The sequence below is a fragment of the Adiantum capillus-veneris genome, chromosome 2 (genome assembly GCF_014529385.1).
Source record: "Adiantum capillus-veneris isolate H3 chromosome 2, ASM1452938v2, whole genome shotgun sequence".
Taxonomy (NCBI): domain Eukaryota; kingdom Viridiplantae; phylum Streptophyta; class Polypodiopsida; order Polypodiales; family Pteridaceae; genus Adiantum; species Adiantum capillus-veneris.
The window spans coordinates 7,847,255-7,867,751 of record NC_140932.1 but is presented as its reverse complement, the minus strand read 5'-3'; the positions used below and the strand labels follow the sequence as shown (position 1 = coordinate 7,867,751).

Below are 20,497 nucleotides of genomic sequence, written 5' to 3'. Positions count from 1 at the left end.
AACACAGATTTATAAGAAAGAGCTTTTGGTGGTTATCCATGCTCTTACTCAGTGGCGGCATTACCTACTTGGAGCGGATTTTACTGTCACAGACCATCAGAGTTTGCGCTACTTCTTGTCACAGAAGCAGCTGGAAAAGCAGACGCGGTGGGTGAACATCTTGTCACAGTTTCACTTCCAGATTGTCCATGTGCAGGGACAAAAGAATGTGGTGGCAGATGCTTTGTCTCGGAAGCCGTTGGTTTTGGCTATTTCTGCGATACATCATAGGAGCTTCGAGGATATGGTCGACCACTATGCCACAGATACAGATTTTGCAGACGTTTTCACACGGATACGGGATGGGGAGACAGTAGCGGGATATTCCATTCGGGATGGCTACTTGATGAGAAAAACCATGTTGTGCGTTACACAGCCGTTGAGGGAAAAGGTTATGACTGAATGCCACTGTCCACCTTTTATGGGTCACCGCGGCATTGCTACCACCATGAAAGGGGTAGAGAGATACTTCTTTTGGCTGAGACTCAAGAAGGATGTGGAAGAGTTTGTGCGCAGTTGCTTAGTATGCGAGTAGGTCAAGTTTGACAGGCATAAAGCACATGGATTGTTACAGCCTTTGGCCATACCCACCCGTCCCTAGAAAAGTATTGTAGTGGATTTTATTTTTGATCTCCCGAGAACACAGAGTGGTCACGATTTAGCAAACAGGCTCATTTCATTCCAGTAAAGAAGACAGTCAAGCCGGATCACTTAGCGAGACTGTTTGTGGCCCAAATCTTCAGATTACATGACATGCCTGAGACGATTGTCTCTGACAGGGACCCCAGATTTATGAGTTTGTTTTGGAAGGCAATTTGGCAGAACATTGGCACGCGGTTGCAGTTCTCGTCATCGTTCCACCCGCAGATTGACGGGCAATCTGAGATTGCTAATTTAGTGGTTCTAGATTTATTGAAGTCTTATATCTCAAATCAAAAGACTCAATGAGAAAAGTACTTACCTTTGGTGACTTTGCCTACAATAACACGATACACTCTTCGACGGGGAAGGCGCCATTTGAGATTGTTGAAGGTGCTGCGAAGGTTCCACCCTTCCTAAGTACGAAAGATAAGATTTTTGAAGCGGATGAATATACGCGAGACTTAGATACTGTCATGTGACACATCCAACCCTATGTGTCCATGGACAAGCTACAACATGATCAAGGTTCAGTCAGTCCAGTCAGTCTAGATTTGAGAAGTGATCTAGCACTTTTGTGAGTCTATTCGTAGACCGTGCATGCCCAGTCACTTAGTGTAGATGCATATCCTCTGGTTGCACACAACATGATCATAAGCATTCCCGTCAGAATCCATCAGAATCCTTCAGGGGAATTTTCCAGTGCATTTAGCCTGTTTTACCTATTTTTGACCTTTTTCACTTATTATTTTTAAGTGACTTTTGTTGGAAAGTAGGTAGGGCAATTTTGCCAAGTTTTTATATAAGCAAACTAGAGCTAGCACTATTTGGCAGAAGAGGCAACAAGAGCCAAGCTCAGCAAGAAACTTCTCCAACAAGACCTTGGCGGTTTCCCCCTCCAAGCAAGAAGAACCATCAGCATCCCCTAGCGTTTCCACATTCAGCATCAGTAACCATCGCCAAGCAAGTCCCAAGCCTAGCGTTTTGTATGAGCATCATCGCCATAGAAATCCTTGACCTAGCTTTTTTGATCCCAGCAAGCTAGCGTTTTTGGAGACACATCAACCTAGCGTTTTTGCAGATTTGCAGCGTTTTCAGCCACAGCAATGCAGCATTTTCAGCAATGAAGAACCAGCAAATTCAACCCTAAGAAAGTAGCAGATTCAGCCCGGAAAGACCATCAGTTTTCAATCCTTAAGAACCTCAGTTTTCAGCCCTAAACCTGCAGATTTTCAGCAACAAAGACCTACCGAAACAAGCCCCAAAATCAGCGTTTTTGGATTAGCCGTAGATTTCAGCCCATAGCGTTTTTGGACAGCAGATACAAGATTGCAGATTTCAGCCCTTAGACCGGTGTCGTCATCCCCGTCGTCATCCCGACATAGTCTAGAATTGCATTAGTCTGATGCATACAGTTCGTACCAGATTGTGCAATCATAAGTAGACCCCTCTCGCCGACGAGAGTGGGGCCTTCGGAGGAGGGTTTTACAACGTCTTTGGTGTCGTATCTCTCTTCTCTCTCTATCTCTCAGTCTTATACACTTGCACGCACGTCGTCCATTCACTTTGTTTGTGATCATAGCATTCTCTCATTAAGAACGGAAGGCTCTCCCTTTTTTTTTTTCCGAGAAAAAGATCCTTCTATTAGTTAATGAAAACTGCCCATAGGGCTACATCCACCTCTTCAAGAGAGGGCTACAAGAAGCTTTATGGGGAGACTCTCCCAATGAAAAAACAACATATATACAATGAGGCTAAATCAAGAGATGGGAGGAGGGAAGAGCCACACAGGTGGACAGTAGTGCCATCTGAGCACCCCCTGGACTATGGTGTAGAAAGGCCCAGGGCGCGAGAGTCGAAGGAAAGCCTCGCGGCGCTCCCGCATGCGGTCGGAGCTACCCTGTAGTCCCTCAAGCTCTCCTTTGAGAGTATGGATCTGCTCTAGCCAAAAGTCACGAACAGTCTCTGCTGGTGGCACACGGCGAGCCTCAAAGATGCGGAAACAGCGGGCCCGCCAGATGAACCAAAGTGTCAGGCCACTGATGAGCTCCCAACACTCCTCTCTCTCACTGCACCACTCCTGTGGAGTAAGCTCTGTAGCAGGCTGGAGTGTAGGTCGCCCCCCCTGCATCACTTTCATCCTACTGGTGGAAGATAGCTCAAACTGAAGTGCCGGGCCCGTGAGTGTGGACCAGGCGGCTGCCCCCCAAGTGTACTGTCGAGCCGTGGAGAGAGCAGGCATCAACTTAAGAACTCGTAGCCACACCTGCTGGGCCGAGGGACAGTCCCAAAGACAATGACGCTGACTCTCCACCAACTGGTCACAGGCTGCACATGCGGCCGAGAGACCACTATGCATAAGCCAACTCCCTACTGCTGTGGCTGTGTGTGCAACCAGCCACTGAAACAAAGTGACGCGCCTCGGCTGTCTGGAGTCCCACAGCCTCTGCCAAAAGGCTGCCAAGAACTCGACTATGAGGCCCTCCTCCTGCCAATGACGTGCTGCAGCGGGGCGGGCCTCTCTGTGTGCTGCAAGTATATGACGTCCAAGCCGAACAGTGTACTGAAAGAAGAAGACTCCTGGGCGGTTTGCAGAAGAGAAGGGGTCCCTCCATAGCCACTCACCAGGATCCCTTTGTACTCGTGCCAGTGGACAACACTCCCAAGCCCATAGCCTCCAGTGTCCAGTCTCAAGAGCTGCAGGGTCAGGGTCTATGACGCAAGTCCTCTCACAGATGCCCACAACTCGGATCCTCTGGAAACAACACTCTGCTACCTGCGGGGCTTCTACTGCAACTCGTTGTAGTCGTCCCCCACCGTGAAGCTCGAAGAACAGGGCTGGGACAGTCTCTGAGTAGGCCCTGACTGAAATGAGAACCTCCAGTCGTGTGAAGTCTCCCATCCATCGGGGTGCTACTGGCTCGAGAGGCGTGAGCCACTCAGTTGGAACTGACTTTGAGATGTCCTGACACATGCTCTGCACCCCTCTCATGCCCTGTAGCTGGAAACCCTGCATCTCCTCTGACAAACCTGTGAACTCTAGCCAGTCACCTAGAGAGCGCGCTGGACCTGCTGCCATGGGACCCCAAGAAACATGAGGCCGACTCCCAACCAAGTGGCCTCTTTGAGTGCTAACCATGGGGTTCCAGACGAGGGGTTGCCGTAGGCGTTCCTCCGTGCACGTCGGTTGTCTCTGCTCTAGGCCATGCCCCAAGATCGAAGCAAACTCACACCAAAGCGGTCCTCCAGTCTCCTGCTCAAACCAGCTCGGCACAACTCTGTAAAGATCCGTCTGGTCGAAGGTTGCCAAGGGCCTCCTAACTGAGGCACCCTGGCACGAAGCCTTTGCAGCAAGAACTGCTTCCAGGGCTGCTCGCCTGGAAGAAGTCCTCTGACGACGAACTTCCCAAGAAGGGCTCTGCTCTGCTGTGCCGGATCAATGATCCCAAGCCCTCCCTGAGAACAAGGAAGTGTGATGACCGACCAAGCCACCTTGGCTCGGGCAATCTGGCTGTCACGACCTGACCAAAGGAAGTTCCTGATCAGCCTCTCTACCTGGCTGATACAAGAACTCGAGAAGATCCAGCAAGAAGTGATGTACCACATAGTCGCCAACAACACCTGGTTGGCAACTACTACTCTACCAGCCAACGAAAGTCGTGCTGAGCTCCAATGTAACAGCTTTCTCCTGATGGACAGGAGAAGAGGAGCAATCTGCTGCTTGGGGGACAAGTCCAAACCAATCTGACAACCCAAGTACCGAACTGCAGTCCCTGGGGGAATCCACCTGAAACCCTCTCCTGGCATCCAATCTGGCACAGGAGCATTGCCAACCGAGAAAGCCACTGTCTTTCTCCAGTTGATTAGTGCGCCCGATGCACAACAGAAGGTCTCCAAACCCTGCTCACATCTGTGTAGATTGGCCTCCTGGCCCTCTAAGTACAAGGCAGAGTCGTCGGCAAACTCAGCGTCCAGAAGCTCATCTCCCCGAATTGGGAGTGCTAAGCCCCTCAGACCAACCTTCCGTGACACCAAAAATCTGCTCATCGCCTCCGCATAGAACAGAAAGAGAAAGGGGGCAAGAGGACAACCCTGTCTGACCGATCGTGTGAGCATGAAGCGCTCAGCTCTACCTCCTGCCAAAAGCACCTGACTGTGAGCTTGTCTGTACAAAGCTGACACCCCTCTAATCCAAGCATCTGAGAAGCCCATCCTGTGTAGAGTGCCCTCTAGAAAGTCCCAGTCAACTCTGTCGTATGCCTTCTCAAAATCGAGAAGAAGAATCACAAGGTCCTCCCCACGGAGCCGTGCCAGGGCAGAAGCCTCCCAGAAAGTGAAGATGTTGTCAAGGATACTGCGTTCCTTGACAAAACCTGTCTGAGTCCCATGTATAAGGCTCTCCAAAAGTGGCTGAATCCTCAAACTCAGAGCCTTGGCAAGAATTTTGTAGGCTGAGTTGAGGATGGTGATGGGACGCCACTGTGGAATCTCATCCAAGGAGCCACCCTCCTTTGGAATGAGGTAAATCAGGCCCTCATTGATGCTATCCGGTATCACTCCTGTGTACAGAATGTACTGAAAGGCACTACAAAGATCTGGGCCAAGCAGGTCCCAGTACTCCAAGAAGAAGCTGGGAGTCAGCCCATCCTCACCTGGACAGCTACCACAAGGGAGGGCCTTAAGAGCCGTATGCAGCTCCTCAAGTTGAAGAGGCCTCTCTAGCCTCTGGCTCATCTCCTCAGTCACAAGACAAGGCATCTGTGCCCAAACCTGCTCCCTGCATGCATCCTGCCGCTCTTACTGGGGCTCAACCGACAGTAACTCACGGTAAAAGTCATTAGCAACTGCACGCATATGCTCGGGCTCACAAACAACTGACCCATCGGGTCTCCTCAACTGATTGACCTTGGCATGCGAGTGCCGAGGTCTGACTGTCTCCAAAAAAGCACCTGTCACTCTGTCACCCACCTGAGTCCACTGAGATGTCTGTCGGTGAAAGGCAAACTCATGACGCTCTCCTCTGTGCAAGCAAGCTCCTGTTGAGCCATTTGTAACTGCTCCTCCAACCATGGACTGTCTGGATGCTGCTCCTGCATCCTCTGTAGTGAAGCAATGCCTCGTCTGAGAGGCTGCTGCTCCTCTCTCGCTGCAGCCTGTAGAGCCAGAGACTCCTGGAGAAAAAAGTGGCTAAGCTGAGCTAAGCTGTCTGCAGGTAGAGCCTGGCTGTCCATGCCCTCTGTCCAGAGAGCCTCTACCCTCTCTCTAAGTGCTGAGTCCAACAAGACCCGCTCTGGGATGCGAAGCATCGTGCTCCCAGTCCTCTGCCTGTCTGCCACTGTGAGGATCACTGGTGCATGGTCCGAGAAGGATGTCCCTGCCAGGATACCCACTGATGCCCCCAAGTCACTGAAGTGGTCACTAGTGTAGAAGCGATCTATTCGCGATAGATTCACTCCTCCCACTCTGCGGTCCGATCTAGAGAAGGCAAGACTAGCTGGAGGCCTCACAAAGCCAGAGTGCTGCCATGTATCCGAGACCCTCAAAGTCATACACAACCTCTCCCAAGCTGCTAACTCGACTCCATGCACAGTAGCATGGCTGCCTCCAATCCTGTCAGAAGGGTCCTCCAACATGTTGAAGTCCCCTCCTACACATTAATGGTCAGCCTGTGGCAAAGACTCAACAATCTGTGACCAAAACTCTGCACGAGCACTCGCCACATTGGGCGCATAGATGTTCAGGAAGCCCACAAGGCCACCCTGAACCTGCATAGTAATCCACTGAGCCCTGCCTGGCACAATAATCCCTCTGCCCACAATGGCCTGCTGCAATGAGTCAGCAATAGTCATACATACCCCATCCTGGATGCCTCCAGGTCCAAAAGCAGCTGACCAAAAGGTATCATATCGTCCACGCAAAATCTGACCACATCGCTGAATGCGGCTTTCAGACAGATGGTGCTCCTGAAGCATAAGGAGATCAATCTCTCCTCCCACAAGGCAACGCTGAAGCTCCTGACGCAATCGGACATGCTGTCGCTGAAACTGGGGCCCACCTAGTCCCTGCACGTTCCACGAGACGATCCTCATGGGGAGCGAGAGAGAATAGATGCTGCCGCAGCAGCAAGACGGGCTATCTTCGAGGTTGGCTTGGATGGGGAGTAATCCGCATCCGAGCATCCTCTAGATAGGCGAGACTGCAGTGAGTGCCTAGCCAAAGCCCAAGCAGAGCGAGCCGTGCATGAAGCAACCTTCTCTGTCCAGGAGTCCTCATGAACGTATACATAGCAAGGCAAACACTGCGAATCAGCAAAAAAGTACACCACAATGTGCCTACATCCTACTGAGTCTGGGGGTGTCACCGAAAACTTGGCAAGTGGCCACAAAGTCTGCAGCAAATCTGTAACTCCAAGTTCTCGTATGTGGTGAGAGAACTCCAGAACCTGTGTATGCAACCATCGCACCACTGAGTCGAGGGACCACTCTGTCTCGGTCCTACCACAGAGGGGGAAGGAGAAACCAACCGCTGAGTCCAAGGCCTCTGTCCCCCTAGCGGCGAGGAACAAAGCATGGACCTTGAAGCAGGCTGCCTCGTGGTCTGCTGCGGAATCGCCGAGAAAGCGAGTGAACCCGTAGTCGAAGAAATCCCATCGGCCTCGGAGGTCAATGCTTGTCAGACCACGAGGGATAGCTGTAAGGGAAGATGTCTGAATGTACAGAGGGGGCCGCAAGAAGGGCTGACCCTTTCTCGCTAGGCGACTCGTGGCAAAGGCGTTGCCAAGAGATCTCCTAGCCGCTGGCGAGGGACCGATCTCCTGAGTCGACTGTGGAACTGGAGCAGGAGGGGGGGGAGAAGGAGCTGGATAGGGCGGAGGGGAAGAGGAGCGGGGTGGGGCGAAAGAGGTAGAGGGGCGAGGTGGGGAGTGGACGGGAGCAAGGGGCGGGGGGGAGGATGAGGAGGAAGAGGGGAACTCTGAAGGGGGGGCGGCTGGCGAGGGTGAAGCAGAGGTGGAGGCTTGCGTAGGGGGCTCCTCTTGCTCAAGAGGACCAAAGCGGCTCCCCGTGGGAACCCACTGCTGCTAAGTAGGCACCTGAGGGCCACTCTGAGTGCCAGGTTGTCGCTGTGGCCCTTGGCGTCGACGGCCATGGGCCTGCTGCCACCCCTCCTCCGCTGGAGCCCCAGGCTCGGAGGGTGGCTCTGAATCTGTGCGCTGTGCCGCTGGCTGTGGCTGCGGCCCAGCCTTGGCAGGCTGGGGCTGAGGCTGAGGTGCAGGTCGTGGCCTCCTCCGTGGATAGGCCTTCGCTAGGTGGCCCATCTGTCTGCAAATGAAGCACTGGTTCGGGAGGCCCGAGTACTCCACACTCTGTCTAAACCAACCCCCACTCACCCGAGGCAGAAGGATGACCTTCGGGAGCGTGTGGGTATCTCTGACCAAAACTCGAACTGAGGGGATGCTAGCTGCCTTGGCAGCTAGTGATGTTGCCATACGAGGTGTCTCCAGGACAGTCTTGACGGCGGAGCCAATCCTGGAAAGAAGTGGTAGGTACTCCCTCCGTAAACCCGGAAAGCAGACTGAGATGGGGATGTCCGCCTTCTCTACTAGCACATCCGAAGTCGGGTCAAAACCATGTCGCCACTGTCGAAAGTGGGCTCGTGATGCTCCGATGGCCAGTGGACTCATAGCTATGACCTTGGAAGCCATCTCGGAGGTCTCGAACTCGATCTGGTAGTACCCCCGTCCGAGAATCTGGACACCCAAGATCTTGCCCACCTCTGCGAGAAGGGAGGCCTGGAGAAGGTCTCGCAGCTCTCCTCTGCTAGGACGGGTGCCGAGAATTTTGTAGATGACCGAAGTCGCCTGCAAACGCTCTACATGAGCGGCTAGGATTGCTTGCTTTGTCGGCGATAGAGCAAGTCGAATGGTGGGCTCAGCGGAGTCGGGCGAGGGGGCTTCTGGCGAGTCCCTCTGTGGCGAAGCTGGAGCCTCCATCTGTGTCTACTGCTGTGTCGTAAGAAAAGGTCGACGGGCGGACGTTGCAATTAGGCGAAGGAGACACTGCCCCAAAAACGAAGCAATGCCGAGGAGGCCGAACTGCAGCGGATGACGAGGAGAAACCGAGGCGGGGGGGTGGGGGTGGGGTAGGGGAAGGCTGGCGGCAGCAGGAGGAGGGGTTGACGGGGGGCGGGCGGTGGAGGGCAGGGAGCGGGCGGCAGAGGGCAGGCAGCGGGCGGCGCAGGATGACAGGCAGCGGGGCAGTGGGGGAGGGGGGAGAGGCAGCGGGCTTGGGGGTGGGGGGAGTGAAGCTAGGCGTGCGCAGGTGGGCAGTATTAGCGAGCTATCGAGGTCCTTCTTCTTGCTTCACGACCACGGTTGGAAGTCAAGGCTCTCCCTTCCATAAGAACAAAAGGAACCTTGAGCATAGTTCGGAGCACTCATCTTGAGCAAAGTGCAAACATTCATTCCGCTGCACCTAACATTGGTATCAGAGCTTTGGCAGTGTTCTGTATTACTCAAGGAAAGAACCACAAGAATCACAAGAAATTTTTTTCCTTGTTGAGGTCGCACGAACGCAAGTTCACTTTGGCGTGTCGATTCCTAATCGTGTTTTTGAAGAGTGACAGGAATCCCAGGAAAGAAGGGCTTGTCCAGCCTCCCCTTGTGTCTCTTTTCACTCATTGAGAGCGGACCGTGCACTTAGCGGCCGGCCAATCGACGTGAGATGGGAAAAAGCAACCTTGGTGTGAGCGCAAGGCCGCCAAGGGGTGCGCCTGCGGAAAGGAGTAGAACTCGAGTGAAGAGAAGATCCTTCTCAAACACGGTTTGAAAGTGAAAGACAACCTCAAGGACCTCAAGTACCTCAAGACTCTCAAGAACCCAAGAACCCAAGATCCCCAAGAACCCATGTTTCTCGTGAACTTAAGAGAAAGCCTAAGGAGAACAAGACTTCCACAAGTACCTCGCAGACTTCTCAGAACCCGCAGAACGGTAAGAATGGTAAGAATAATAACTCTTCTAACCAATCTTCCAACAGTGTCTCATCAAAGAATTCTTCAAATGAATCTAAGGGTGAGGCTAACACAATTGCTAAACCTAAGCTTACTCCATATGAAAAGGTAGCATAAGGAATTGTAGGAGGATACATCACGTCGGAAGAGCAAAGCACTTATTCTAAGGAAGGTCGTTGTTTTCATTGTCACATTAAGGGTCACATAAAAAGAACATGTCCTAAGCTTGAAGCGAATGCATCTAAAGAATCCACAGAACCCACTTCCTCTGTCAATGCAATTAATGATAACACGAGTGTGCCCTAAGTTTCTCTTGACCCTCCCATTGATGATTCTCTCATTAAATGTTATGGTCAGGTGTCGGGGCAGCGTTTTTGTCATATTGTTTGACCCAGGTAGTATGCACGATGTCATCAGTCCCTCTCTTGTTGAGAGAGCGCGCCTAGAAGTTAGTCAGAAATCTCCTCTCGAGGTCTCTGGCTTTGTTCCCGGTATGGACTCTCTCATCACGTAGGAGTGTCTTGGTGTGTTGTTTACAATTCAACAAGCTGCCTTCACTAGAAGATTTTTTGTCTCTCCTCTCTTAGGATGTGATATGATTTTGGGCATTTGATGGTTTCGAGATCTTAACCCTCTCATTGATTGGGAGGGTAACACTTTCACTCTCTATGCCAAAAGTGATTCTCCCATTGTCATTCGTGGAGAGGACATTGTTCATTCTCCCTCTCTCATTGCTAATATGCAGGGCAAGATTGAAAGGATTCAGGAGGAGACTCTCTCAGTCTCTTCTTCCCTAAAGCATGACACACAGGATTTGCATGATTATGAGAAGCATGATGATGATTTCAATGACAATGATAAGCATGATGATTTGGATGATAATGACAAGCATAATGATTTGCATGAAGATGATGTGATTGTTCACAAGGATGATGTGTTAGTCGATGCTTTTTCTAGCGAAGCTAACCTCGTTACAGATTCGATCAATCACGAAGAATCGATTTTGGCTTTTGAGTCGAGGTCCACATATCCTCCACAAGAAGATTCGATAGATCCTGAAGAACCGATTTTGGCTCTCGAGCCTAGGTCCAAAGAACTATTACAGGAAGTATTATGTGTTTGCATGATTGATACGCACACATTGTTCGAGTGTTTCATTCGTGATCGTTTCCTGTATTTTAGTCAGCGTCTTTATGTGATCCCTTTTATTAGGCATGACATATGGTATGTTGAGCACGTTTCACTCATGGATGAGCACGGATGTATGCGGATTTTTCATGAAAAGCTGAGAAGTATGCATTCAAAGAAGTCACATTCCATGTCTCTTCCTTTGCACGACACATTTGTAGAAAGAGCACATGAAAGTATGAGCATTTCCGTTGTGACTTGCCACAGTTGATTGTTTTAGATCATAAGAGAAAGATTTCGATCTCATTGTTTGCGTGTGTGTGGTGAATGGTTTGGCACTTTGTCTCTTTGTTCATCTACATTGCATGCACAATCTTTTAGAAAGACAAGATTTTTTCCAGTCACTTTACATGGAATAGGTATGTTCATGGTTTTGTGTTGGAAATGGCTTCAGGAATTTTCAGCCATGGAGATTCTTGAAGAAGAAAGAAGCATGATTCTAGACGAAGAAGAAGCATTGAAGGAGCCACAAAAGACTTTGTGTCGCTTTCGGCGCGGCCAAAGAAGCAAGCGTTGCAGACCTTTATGTAGTTCAAGTAACGCACGACCCACACATCAGAGTGGGCCGATGAAGAGTCCCTTCCAGGATTCCGGATGCTATTGGCGATCTCCCTCGACGCCATACAGTTCGGTACCAGTACCTCACTTTGAAAAGGAGGGGATATCACGTGACACATCCAACCCTATGTGTCCGTGGACAAGCTACATCATGATCAGGGTTCAATCAGTCCAGTTAGTCTAGATTTAGAAGTGATTTGGCACTTTTGTGAGTCTATTCGTAGACCGTGCATGCCCAGTCACTAAGTGTAGATGCATATCCTCTCGTTGCACACAACATGATCATAAGAATTGCCATCAAAATCCATTAGAATCCTTCAGGGGAATTTTAAGTGTATTTAGCCTATTTTTGACATTTTTCACTTATTATTTTTAAGTGACTTCTGTTGGAAAGTAGGTAGGGCAATTTTGGTAAGTTTGTATATAAGCAACTTAGAGCTAGCACTATTTGGCAGAAGAGGCAACAGGAGCCAAGCTCAGGAGGCAACTTCTCCAATAAGACCTTGGCGGTTTCCCCCTCCAAGCAAGAAGAACCATCATCATCCCCTAGCGTTTCCACATTCAGCATCAGCAACCATCGCCAAGCAAGTCCCAAGCCTAGCGTTTTGTATCAGCATCATCACTACAGAATCCCTGACCTAGCGTTTTTGATCCCAGCAAGCTAGCGTTTTTGGAGACACATCAACCTAGCGTTTTTGCAGATTTGCAGCGTTTTCAGCCACAGCAATTGAGCGTTTTCAGCAGTGAAGAACCTGCAAATTCAGCCCTAAGAAAGTAGCAGATTCAGCCCGGAAAGACCATCAGTCTTCAGCCCTTAAGAACCTTAGTTTTCAGCCCTAAACCTGCAGATTTTCAGCGACAAAGACCTACTGAAACAGCCCCCAAAATCAGTGTTTTTGGATTCGCCTAAGATTTTAGCACATAGCATTTTGGACAGCAGATACAAGATTGCAGATTTCCGCCCTTAGACCGGTGTCGTTATCCCCGTCGTCATCGCCGACATAGTCTAGAATTGCATCAGTCTCATGCATATGGTTTGTACCAAATTGTGCAATCATAAGTAGACCACTCCCGCCGACGAGAGGGGGGCCTTCAGAGGAGGGTTTTACAACATCTTTGGTGTCGTATCTCTCTTCTCTCTCTATCTCTCAGTCTCATACACTTGCACGCAGAGTGTCCATTTACTTTGTTTGTGATCATAGCATTCTCTCATTAAGAACAGAAGGCTCTCCCTTCCATAAGAACAAAAGGAACCTTGAGCACAGTTCGGAGCACGCATCTTGAGCAAAGCGCAAACATTTATTCCGATGCACCTAACAGATACGGCTTTTGCTAAGGTTCACGAGACTTTGCAGAAATCTCAAGAACGACAGAAAAAGGCAGCGGATCGCCATCGTCGTGACTTGAAATTGAAGGAGGATGATTGGGTGCTCTTACGTTTTGAGAAGGCACGCCTGAGAAAGAAAAAGGGAAAGGAGAGGCTTTTTCCAAAGCTTAGTATGCGATACTACGGACCTTTCCAGACATCTGAAAAGATAAATGATGTCTCCTTTTGACTGAAACTGCCAGATACTTGGAGGATTCACAATGCATTTCATGTGAGTCTCTTGAAACCTTTTAAAGGTGATGTGCCTGATGATGGGGAGCTTGATGAGCAACCTGAAGTGGAAGAAAACCAGGAGATCCTTGTTCCTGAACAGATTTTGGCACATAAGGATACGAAGAATAAAGGTAAAGTCCGAAGGCGGTTCTTGGTTAAGTTCAAGAACTATCCTGCATTGGATGCGAAGTGGATAGAGTAGAAGGACTTGGCAGATACTCCTCAGATTGTGAAACTTTACCTTGATGCTTTTGGTTTAGCATAGTCTACTCCAAATGGAATCCAAAATTCAGCTTGGCCGGAGATCTGGTGCAGTGGGATGCACAAGAGGGGAGTCACTCCGCTCCTTTGTCAACAGATGCCTTGATTTAGATATTAGAGTCATTGATGTCTGTTTGAGCTTCAGGGATACTGAAAGCTGACTGTATTCTGCTGTATGACTTTATGAAATGGAATTTCTGATTATGATACTGATTTGTTCTTGACTTCTTTTAAGCGCAGGAACTGATAGACGAAACGACTGCAGCATTTTGGTTTGATTGATCTCGAATAGACATGGTTGCAATAGGGGTTAGTCAATCGGACATCGATGAGGTTCCGATTGGATCTAGATGCGATTGCTAGCTACATTGCCGATAAATCATGGTCTAAGATCCGAATGAATGTTGAATGTCATGTGATGTCCTATGATGTCTAGTGATGTGCTGTGATGTCGTGTGATGTGACTGTGGATTGGTACATGTGCTAGATGTGTGTTCCTAGTACGTAGGTACAGTCAATGTCTGCTAAGACGGTTTATGGCCTCTTGTCTGTTTTGCGGACCTTCTGAAAACCCTAATTCTGGAAACCCTAACCCTAAAACTTGCAAACCCTAAAATATGTTAGAAACCCTAACCCTAACCCTAATCTAAAAACTGTCATAAACCCTAACCCTAACCCTAGGGCAGTAGGCTGAGAATTCCGTGAAATGCGCTGACTTGCTGACGTGGCACCGTACGGCAATCCTGGAGAAAGTGGCGTGATTTGCGCTGGGAAAAGCAGCCAGCGATCAAGCTTTTCCTCTACGCAATTGTCTGTGAGAGAGAGAGAGAGAACTCCATTGCTTTTTATTGACTAAAGCTCAAGAGAGCTTGTGTGAGAGAGAGAGAGAGAGAACCTGGCTAAAATAGGGAAAATGGGTTCTATGCACTGTAAAATTTTGCTAATGGGTACTGACTGTAATCTGATGATCATGCTGTGTGTAACCAGAGGAAATGCAACTACTCTAAGTGTCTGGACATGCACGGTCTGCGAACAGACTCACAAAGGTGCCAGAACACTTCCCAAGCTAATTAAACCCTTGTCAGGAAATAGCTTGACCACATGCAGATCACGTGTTAGGACAATACGGCATGATGACGTGGCAGAAAGTACGAACTTCCGTGATTTGCGCTGATAGGTGCTGACGTGGCAATCTGTACGGATTTTCGCAAATTGCACTAATGGCTTTTGGTAGCTTTTGGGACCTTATGCTTTTTAGTTTAGAAGCTTTTGGGGCATCCCTTGTAAGAATAATTAAGCCCAAGGCGCCTCACTCTTCAGGGCATCTCGACGTAGAGTTTGAGAGCAGAGGACACCTCGGGTGTTGTACTTTGCTCAAGCGTTAATATAATAAAGAAATACGAAAAGGGGCGCCAGGTTTTGGGGCCAACAACTCTGTGCATGGAACTACGCCGGGCCATGCCGACTCAAAGTTTAAAGTTGTAAAATATTTTAAGTGATTCTCTCGTGTCGTGTCGGATTCTTGTCTTGGGGTGACCAAGACTGTGACAGTCACTTTGCACATCTCTACCTCTATGTCTCATTCCCTCTCTTCAGGGAAATAAAAGGAACCATTATTCATGTTAAGCACCAATCATTAAGGCAAGGAAAGAAATAAAGATGGGAAGTGTAAAGTCTAGATCTTCACCATTTCAATTTTGTGCTTACCCAGGATTATCAATTTCCTACACATCATTCTCATCGACCTATGGACATCGTCTCGGACCAATTGCATACGCGGAACACGTAGATAAAATTTTCTCTCATTTCCATAAACCGGATAAAGAGAAGCCAAGACTAGGTAAATTCTTGTTTAGGAGGGTCTTACCTCCCAAGGTACGGTCTTTCTTGTTACTAGTTATCGTTGTTCGTAAGAAACGAAACTCATTTCATTTTTGTGTGGATTTCGGGGCACTAAAGACAAGGATGGTTACATTTTGGAAGCTGATAACTCGCATTGCCGTTCCTTTGGAGCATCAACAGGAGGCATGAACAGTTTCCAAAGTGGACCTCAAGAGTTGCCGCCACAATGATGACTTCCAAAGAGAATCCAAAAGAAGAACCATTGGAGATCATTGTTCTAGTCAAAGTCATCAAGCCGAATCGTCTTCAAATGCTTCAATTCGAGTTTGGCAACAAGAACAAGCAAGCAAGGCAATACGTCCTGAAGTTCAAGGATTGAGGGATCTATGAAGCTGTTTGGATAGACGAGGAATTTTAGAAGATTTGCTAGCCTTATACAAGGAGGCCATGCAGCTTGGTATCTGTATCTCACCTTAAGCAGGAGGTGATGTCACGTGCACATATCTCTGTGTGCCACGTAGACATGCTTGTGTACATTTTTCAAATCTGGCCATTCCCGGATGGTTTCTATCTTGGCCGGGTCTATCTATATACCCTCTGTTGAGACGATGTGTCCCAAAAAGTGTATCTCGGGAAGAAAAAACTGAAAGCAGATTTACATCATAATCGGCGGTTAGGGAAGAAGGAGATTCCGCGACCACATGGTACACACCATCAAGCTCAAAGAAAATTGTACGCGATGCATAGTCAATAGACAGAGAAGCTATCTTATCGTAAAACCATGGCATGCCTAAAATAACATCTACATGCTCAAGGCCCATGATGCAGAAGTCCAAGACTTCATGGTAACGCTCGATTCGGAGGTGGAGATGCGGCACAACCTCAGTCCATTAATCACTCCTACGTTCTGCATAACGGACCACATATGGATGGTATGTGGAGGATGTGTTGAGCTTAAGTGCCTGTACCACAAGAGAAGAAATGAAATTATGAGTAGAACCGTTGTCGATTAAGACCGTTACAACGTGGCCATTGGTCTCCCCTTTAACATGGTGAAGATCATGCGGGCCAAACACAACCTTATTAATGCGACAATCTGGGCAGCTACGTGCATTATTAACATGAAAAATCTGTGAATTAAAAGAAGACAAAGTACTTGGATTATTGATGACGTTTACCGAAGTACTCGCTGGTGCGGAGGTAGATGTCTTCTTCTTTTGCTTGGGACACGCTTTATCATTGCGGAAGTGGCCGGTCTGGTGGCAGTCTAAGCATCGATTTTTCTTTTCTTCCTCTATACGGGATGCCCTTGGATTTGCTGCCATTCTTGAATTTCTTCCGCAGAGGGAAGGTTGATTGACTTGTGGCTTGAAGTTTTACGTGGAGGGACCACAGCGAGGAGTCTCCCCATCCGTCAGGCCACCTCCAGAAGCCGCCAAAGTATTCTCATAGTTCTGGCGAACTTGTAGATGTCCTCTAGCAAAGTAACAGGATACCGCAATACCTCATTCTGGTAAGCTGTTGGCAATCCAAAGAGATAAAAGCATCTGCAATATGACCTGCGGTCTTCCAAAGCTTTCATCTTATGGACGAAGTCCTTGAATTCGTGTAAGTGTCTAGGGTCTTCTTGTCCATCTCCAACTTGAACAACTTCTTGAAACACTCGATTATCCACCTGCTCAGTTTGAGAGACTTCAGGGCAGCTCCGACCGCATGTGGGAGCACCGTGAGGCTTTCTTGCGACTTTGGCGCCCAGGGCCTTTCTTCACCATGGTTCAGGTGTGCCTAGATGGCACTACTGGCCACCAGTGTGTCCCATCTCGTGATCTAGCTTGTCACGTGACACATTCAACCCTATGTGTCCGTGGACAAGCTACAGCATGACCAGGGTTCAATTCAGCCAAGTCAGTTTAGAATAGGAAGTGATCTGGCACTTTTGTGAGTCTGTTCGTAGACCGTGCATGTCCAGACACTTAGATTAGATTCATATCCTCTGGTTGCACACATCATGATCATTAGATTCCAGTCAGAACCCATCAGTAGCATTTTTACAGTGCATAGACCTATTTTCCCTATTTTTGACATTTTTCACTTATTATTTTTAAATGACTTTTGTTGGAAACTAAGTAGGGCAAATTTACTAAGTTTGTATAAATAGAAACCTAGCGCTAGCAATTTCTGGTAGAAGAGGCAGCAGGAGCACCTTGCTCAACAGGCAACTTCTCAGTAGAACCACCACAGAGACCTAGCGTTTTGCAAATTGCAACACCTACCGTTTTTTTGGATCAAGACCAACCCTGGCATTTTGTTGAGCAGATCAGTCTCGGCTACCGCAAGACAGCAGGAACCTTAGCGTTTTTGCAGCAGAAGATTTTCAGCCCTTGTGTTTTTGCATCAGCCTGGCAGTCCAACGTTTTGCAGATTCACCGCGATGGAACACCAAGAAGCACCAGGATTTTCAGTTTTCAGCAGTCAGACATCGCAGTAGAACCCCCGAACCTCACAGATCTCACCTTCCCGCAGCAGATCCTCGCCGCACGGTAAGATCCAGCGAAGTGTACAGTTTCAGCCCGGAAAACGCAGATTTCAGCCTCTGCGTTTTCAAGCGTGTCATCGTTGCATCGTCGCCATCGACATCATCACCGACATAGAGTTAGAATTCAGCAGATAAAGATTTGCAGATTTCAGCCATTAGCTTTTTCAGATTTCAGCCCGTCTCGTCGTTGTCCTCATCGTCGTCAACATCGTCGGCAAGTCCAAAGCATTATAGAGATTTGTGCAATCAATAGTAGACCGCTCTCGCCATAGAGAGTGGGGCCTTCGGAGGAGGGTTTTGACAACATTCTGGTGTTGTATTCTTCTCTCTCTATCTTTCAGTCTCAGCACCTTCATTCATAGTGTTGCACCACTTTGTTTGTATCCATTGCACTCTCTCACTAAAGGAACGGAAGGCTCTCCCTTCCGTAAGTAAAAGGAACCCTTGAGCACAGTTCGGAGCACTCATCTTGAGCAAAGTTCAACATTCACTTCCGCTGCACCTTACATAGCCCTCATTGTACATACTTTGTCTTCTCATTGGGAGTCTCCCCATGTTTCTGATGTAGCCCTCTCTAGCAGAGGTTGTTTGTAGCCCTATGTGCAATTTTATTAGCTAATAGGAGGATCTTTTTATTGTAAAAAAAAAAAAACTAGTCGAGGATACCTCAAAATGAGGAAAACTCACATAACAAGAAATGCCCAAGTTCATAGTGAACAAAGGCATAGTCAAAACACATCTAAGAAAAGTGCATACAATGATGGGTCAATCACGGACCGATTTCTTGACTTCCAAATCGTCCACATGGCCCAATACTGTAGCCAATAAAAAATAAGCTCTATTCTACAGAGCAAGAATGCAAAAGAGCCAAAATTGTTTCCCAAAAGAAGTAAAAGGGAAATGAGCTCGAACAAGACCTGCTATATGATCCAACAAATTGCGAAAGGCAGTAAAATTCTGTAATAGATGAGGAACCGTTTCAACAAACGCACTAGAAACATAACAAATAGAGGCTTGGTCAGAATAGACTCAATTGGAAGAACTGCAAGAAGAAACGTCATAGAAATAGCCGGTATTTTTAAGGCATCTTATTGCTCCATATCATCCTTAGTCGTTTTCTCCACCAAGGCAAAGGTTTATGCGTTCTCGAGATGCCATTTGCATAATTATGAACCCATAGTCCAGGGAGGAATAATATGTAAGTCTAATGCACAAAAGCTGAGGCAAGCAAAGGACCACGAGCAAGGGTAGCCCGATATAGGCTCCAATCTGCTAATCTGTCTCACTCATCCAGAGGAGGAATGGGCTCAAAAATTACCAACAAATTTGGAATCTTCTGCCATAAAGCACGACAATGATAACCAAGGCCAAATTCACAGGCATCTAAAAAAGATAGCACTTGACCTCTATCATCCAATACATCTTTTATGAAGCAGAAACCTTTCTTTGCAAGAAAATAAGCCTTCCTAGGCTCTTGGACCGCCAATGGTTCATGAGAAACTCTGCTGCAATGATTACTTTCCAAACGAAGTGAAGTAGAACCATTATGCAATTGAGGAGTCCAGTGAAGAAACTCTGCAAGCCACTACATGTCCAGTGTGATGTTTGAATAATTGTGAACCCATCGCCACCACCACCACTTTGAAAAAAACGAGGGGCCAATTTCTCAACAAGTCTCCAAGCAGTAGGCTGCATGACTCCAGTTTTCAGCCTTTAATGCAATCAACCATTTAATTTATGCACCAAACAAACACAGACCTTAAATTTGATTTGACTTTGCAGTCTCTAAGCAGTAGGCTGTATGACTCCAGTTTTCAGCCTTTAATGCAATCAACCATTTGATTTACGCACCAAACAAACACAGACCTTAAGTTGATTTGACTTTGCAGTTTTGGTGTTTTTTCTGTATATGACAGGGTGTAGGTTATGGCCTAATATTTGGATATGGAATTCTTTTTGCTGCACTGACAATAGTGATAACTGTACTCGATGGAAAGTACGCTGGAACGAAATATGACTCAGAGGAGTTCAACACGGCTGGACGGTCAATTAAGACAGGTCTTATTGCTGTTGACGTTGTCAGTCACTGGGCTTGGTAGTAAGTTTGAGCTTTTTTCAATGTATTGTTATGCTTGTTAAATGTTGTAAAGCAAGGAATTAAGTCCCATGGATTCTGTAATAAGGATATGGTTTGATGTCCTTATCCTATTTCTGTTTGTCAATATGCAGTTCACGCTGGAAGCATTAGGAATCCGATTTTTCTTTAGTCTCTGCTTTTCTATCATGTTATGTATGCTGATAAGTTATCAAAATTGCAAAATCTCTGCAATGAGAGCCTACATATGTTTACTTCTGTATTCTCAATTGAGCTTTCATTGATGTAGACAAAATAAGGTGGCATGATACTAGTGTATTCCTCATGTAGGTGCCTGTCTTGTAATGGTATAGAGATTCCCAAATCATGACGTGAAGCATATTACTATTGCCTGTTGTGCCAATCTTGGATTATGAGCTTTTTACAAGTATTTGTAATTTTTGTAAACTTACGCATCAAAGTTTGAGAATTCTTGCACATTGCACTGAGGAGCACCCATAGTGGAGAGCACAACATACTTTTCCTGCTACAAGTGCTCTCATTTTTTGCACGCTCGGTGGGACCTCAACTAAAGTCTCACTTTGCTGAGTACAAGGTCTTAAGATTGAAGGTTGAAGAGCTAGCTGGTTTAGTCTCTCGCGTGGCCTAGTCTTCTAGTCTAGACTCGTTTGTTCTAGCTTGGTCTAGTCCACCTTCACCTTGGTCCAGGTTGGTCTTTGCCTCGCTTGGTCTA

At 47.7% G+C, this 20,497-nt stretch overlaps 1 protein-coding gene across 8 annotated transcripts in view; it reads left to right on the top strand.

Annotated features, from left to right (window-relative positions):
- Nucleotides 1–20,497, top strand: part of LOC147462334 (urea-proton symporter DUR3-like) — a 157,195-nt gene that overhangs the window by 12,113 nt on the left and 124,585 nt on the right. For 2 of the 8 annotated variants that reach the window (XM_086483552.1, XM_086483554.1), the window contains one exon: nucleotides 19,644–19,747. In XM_086483552.1, the coding sequence (XP_086339678.1) occupies nucleotides 19,659–19,747 (89 nt within the window). In that variant the 5' untranslated portion in view covers nucleotides 19,644–19,658. Of the gene's footprint in view, nucleotides 1–19,585; nucleotides 19,768–20,497 lie in introns of those variants that run through there. The other 6 variants (XM_086483538.1, XM_086483539.1, XM_086483532.1 and 3 more) reach the window with 5 other exon arrangements.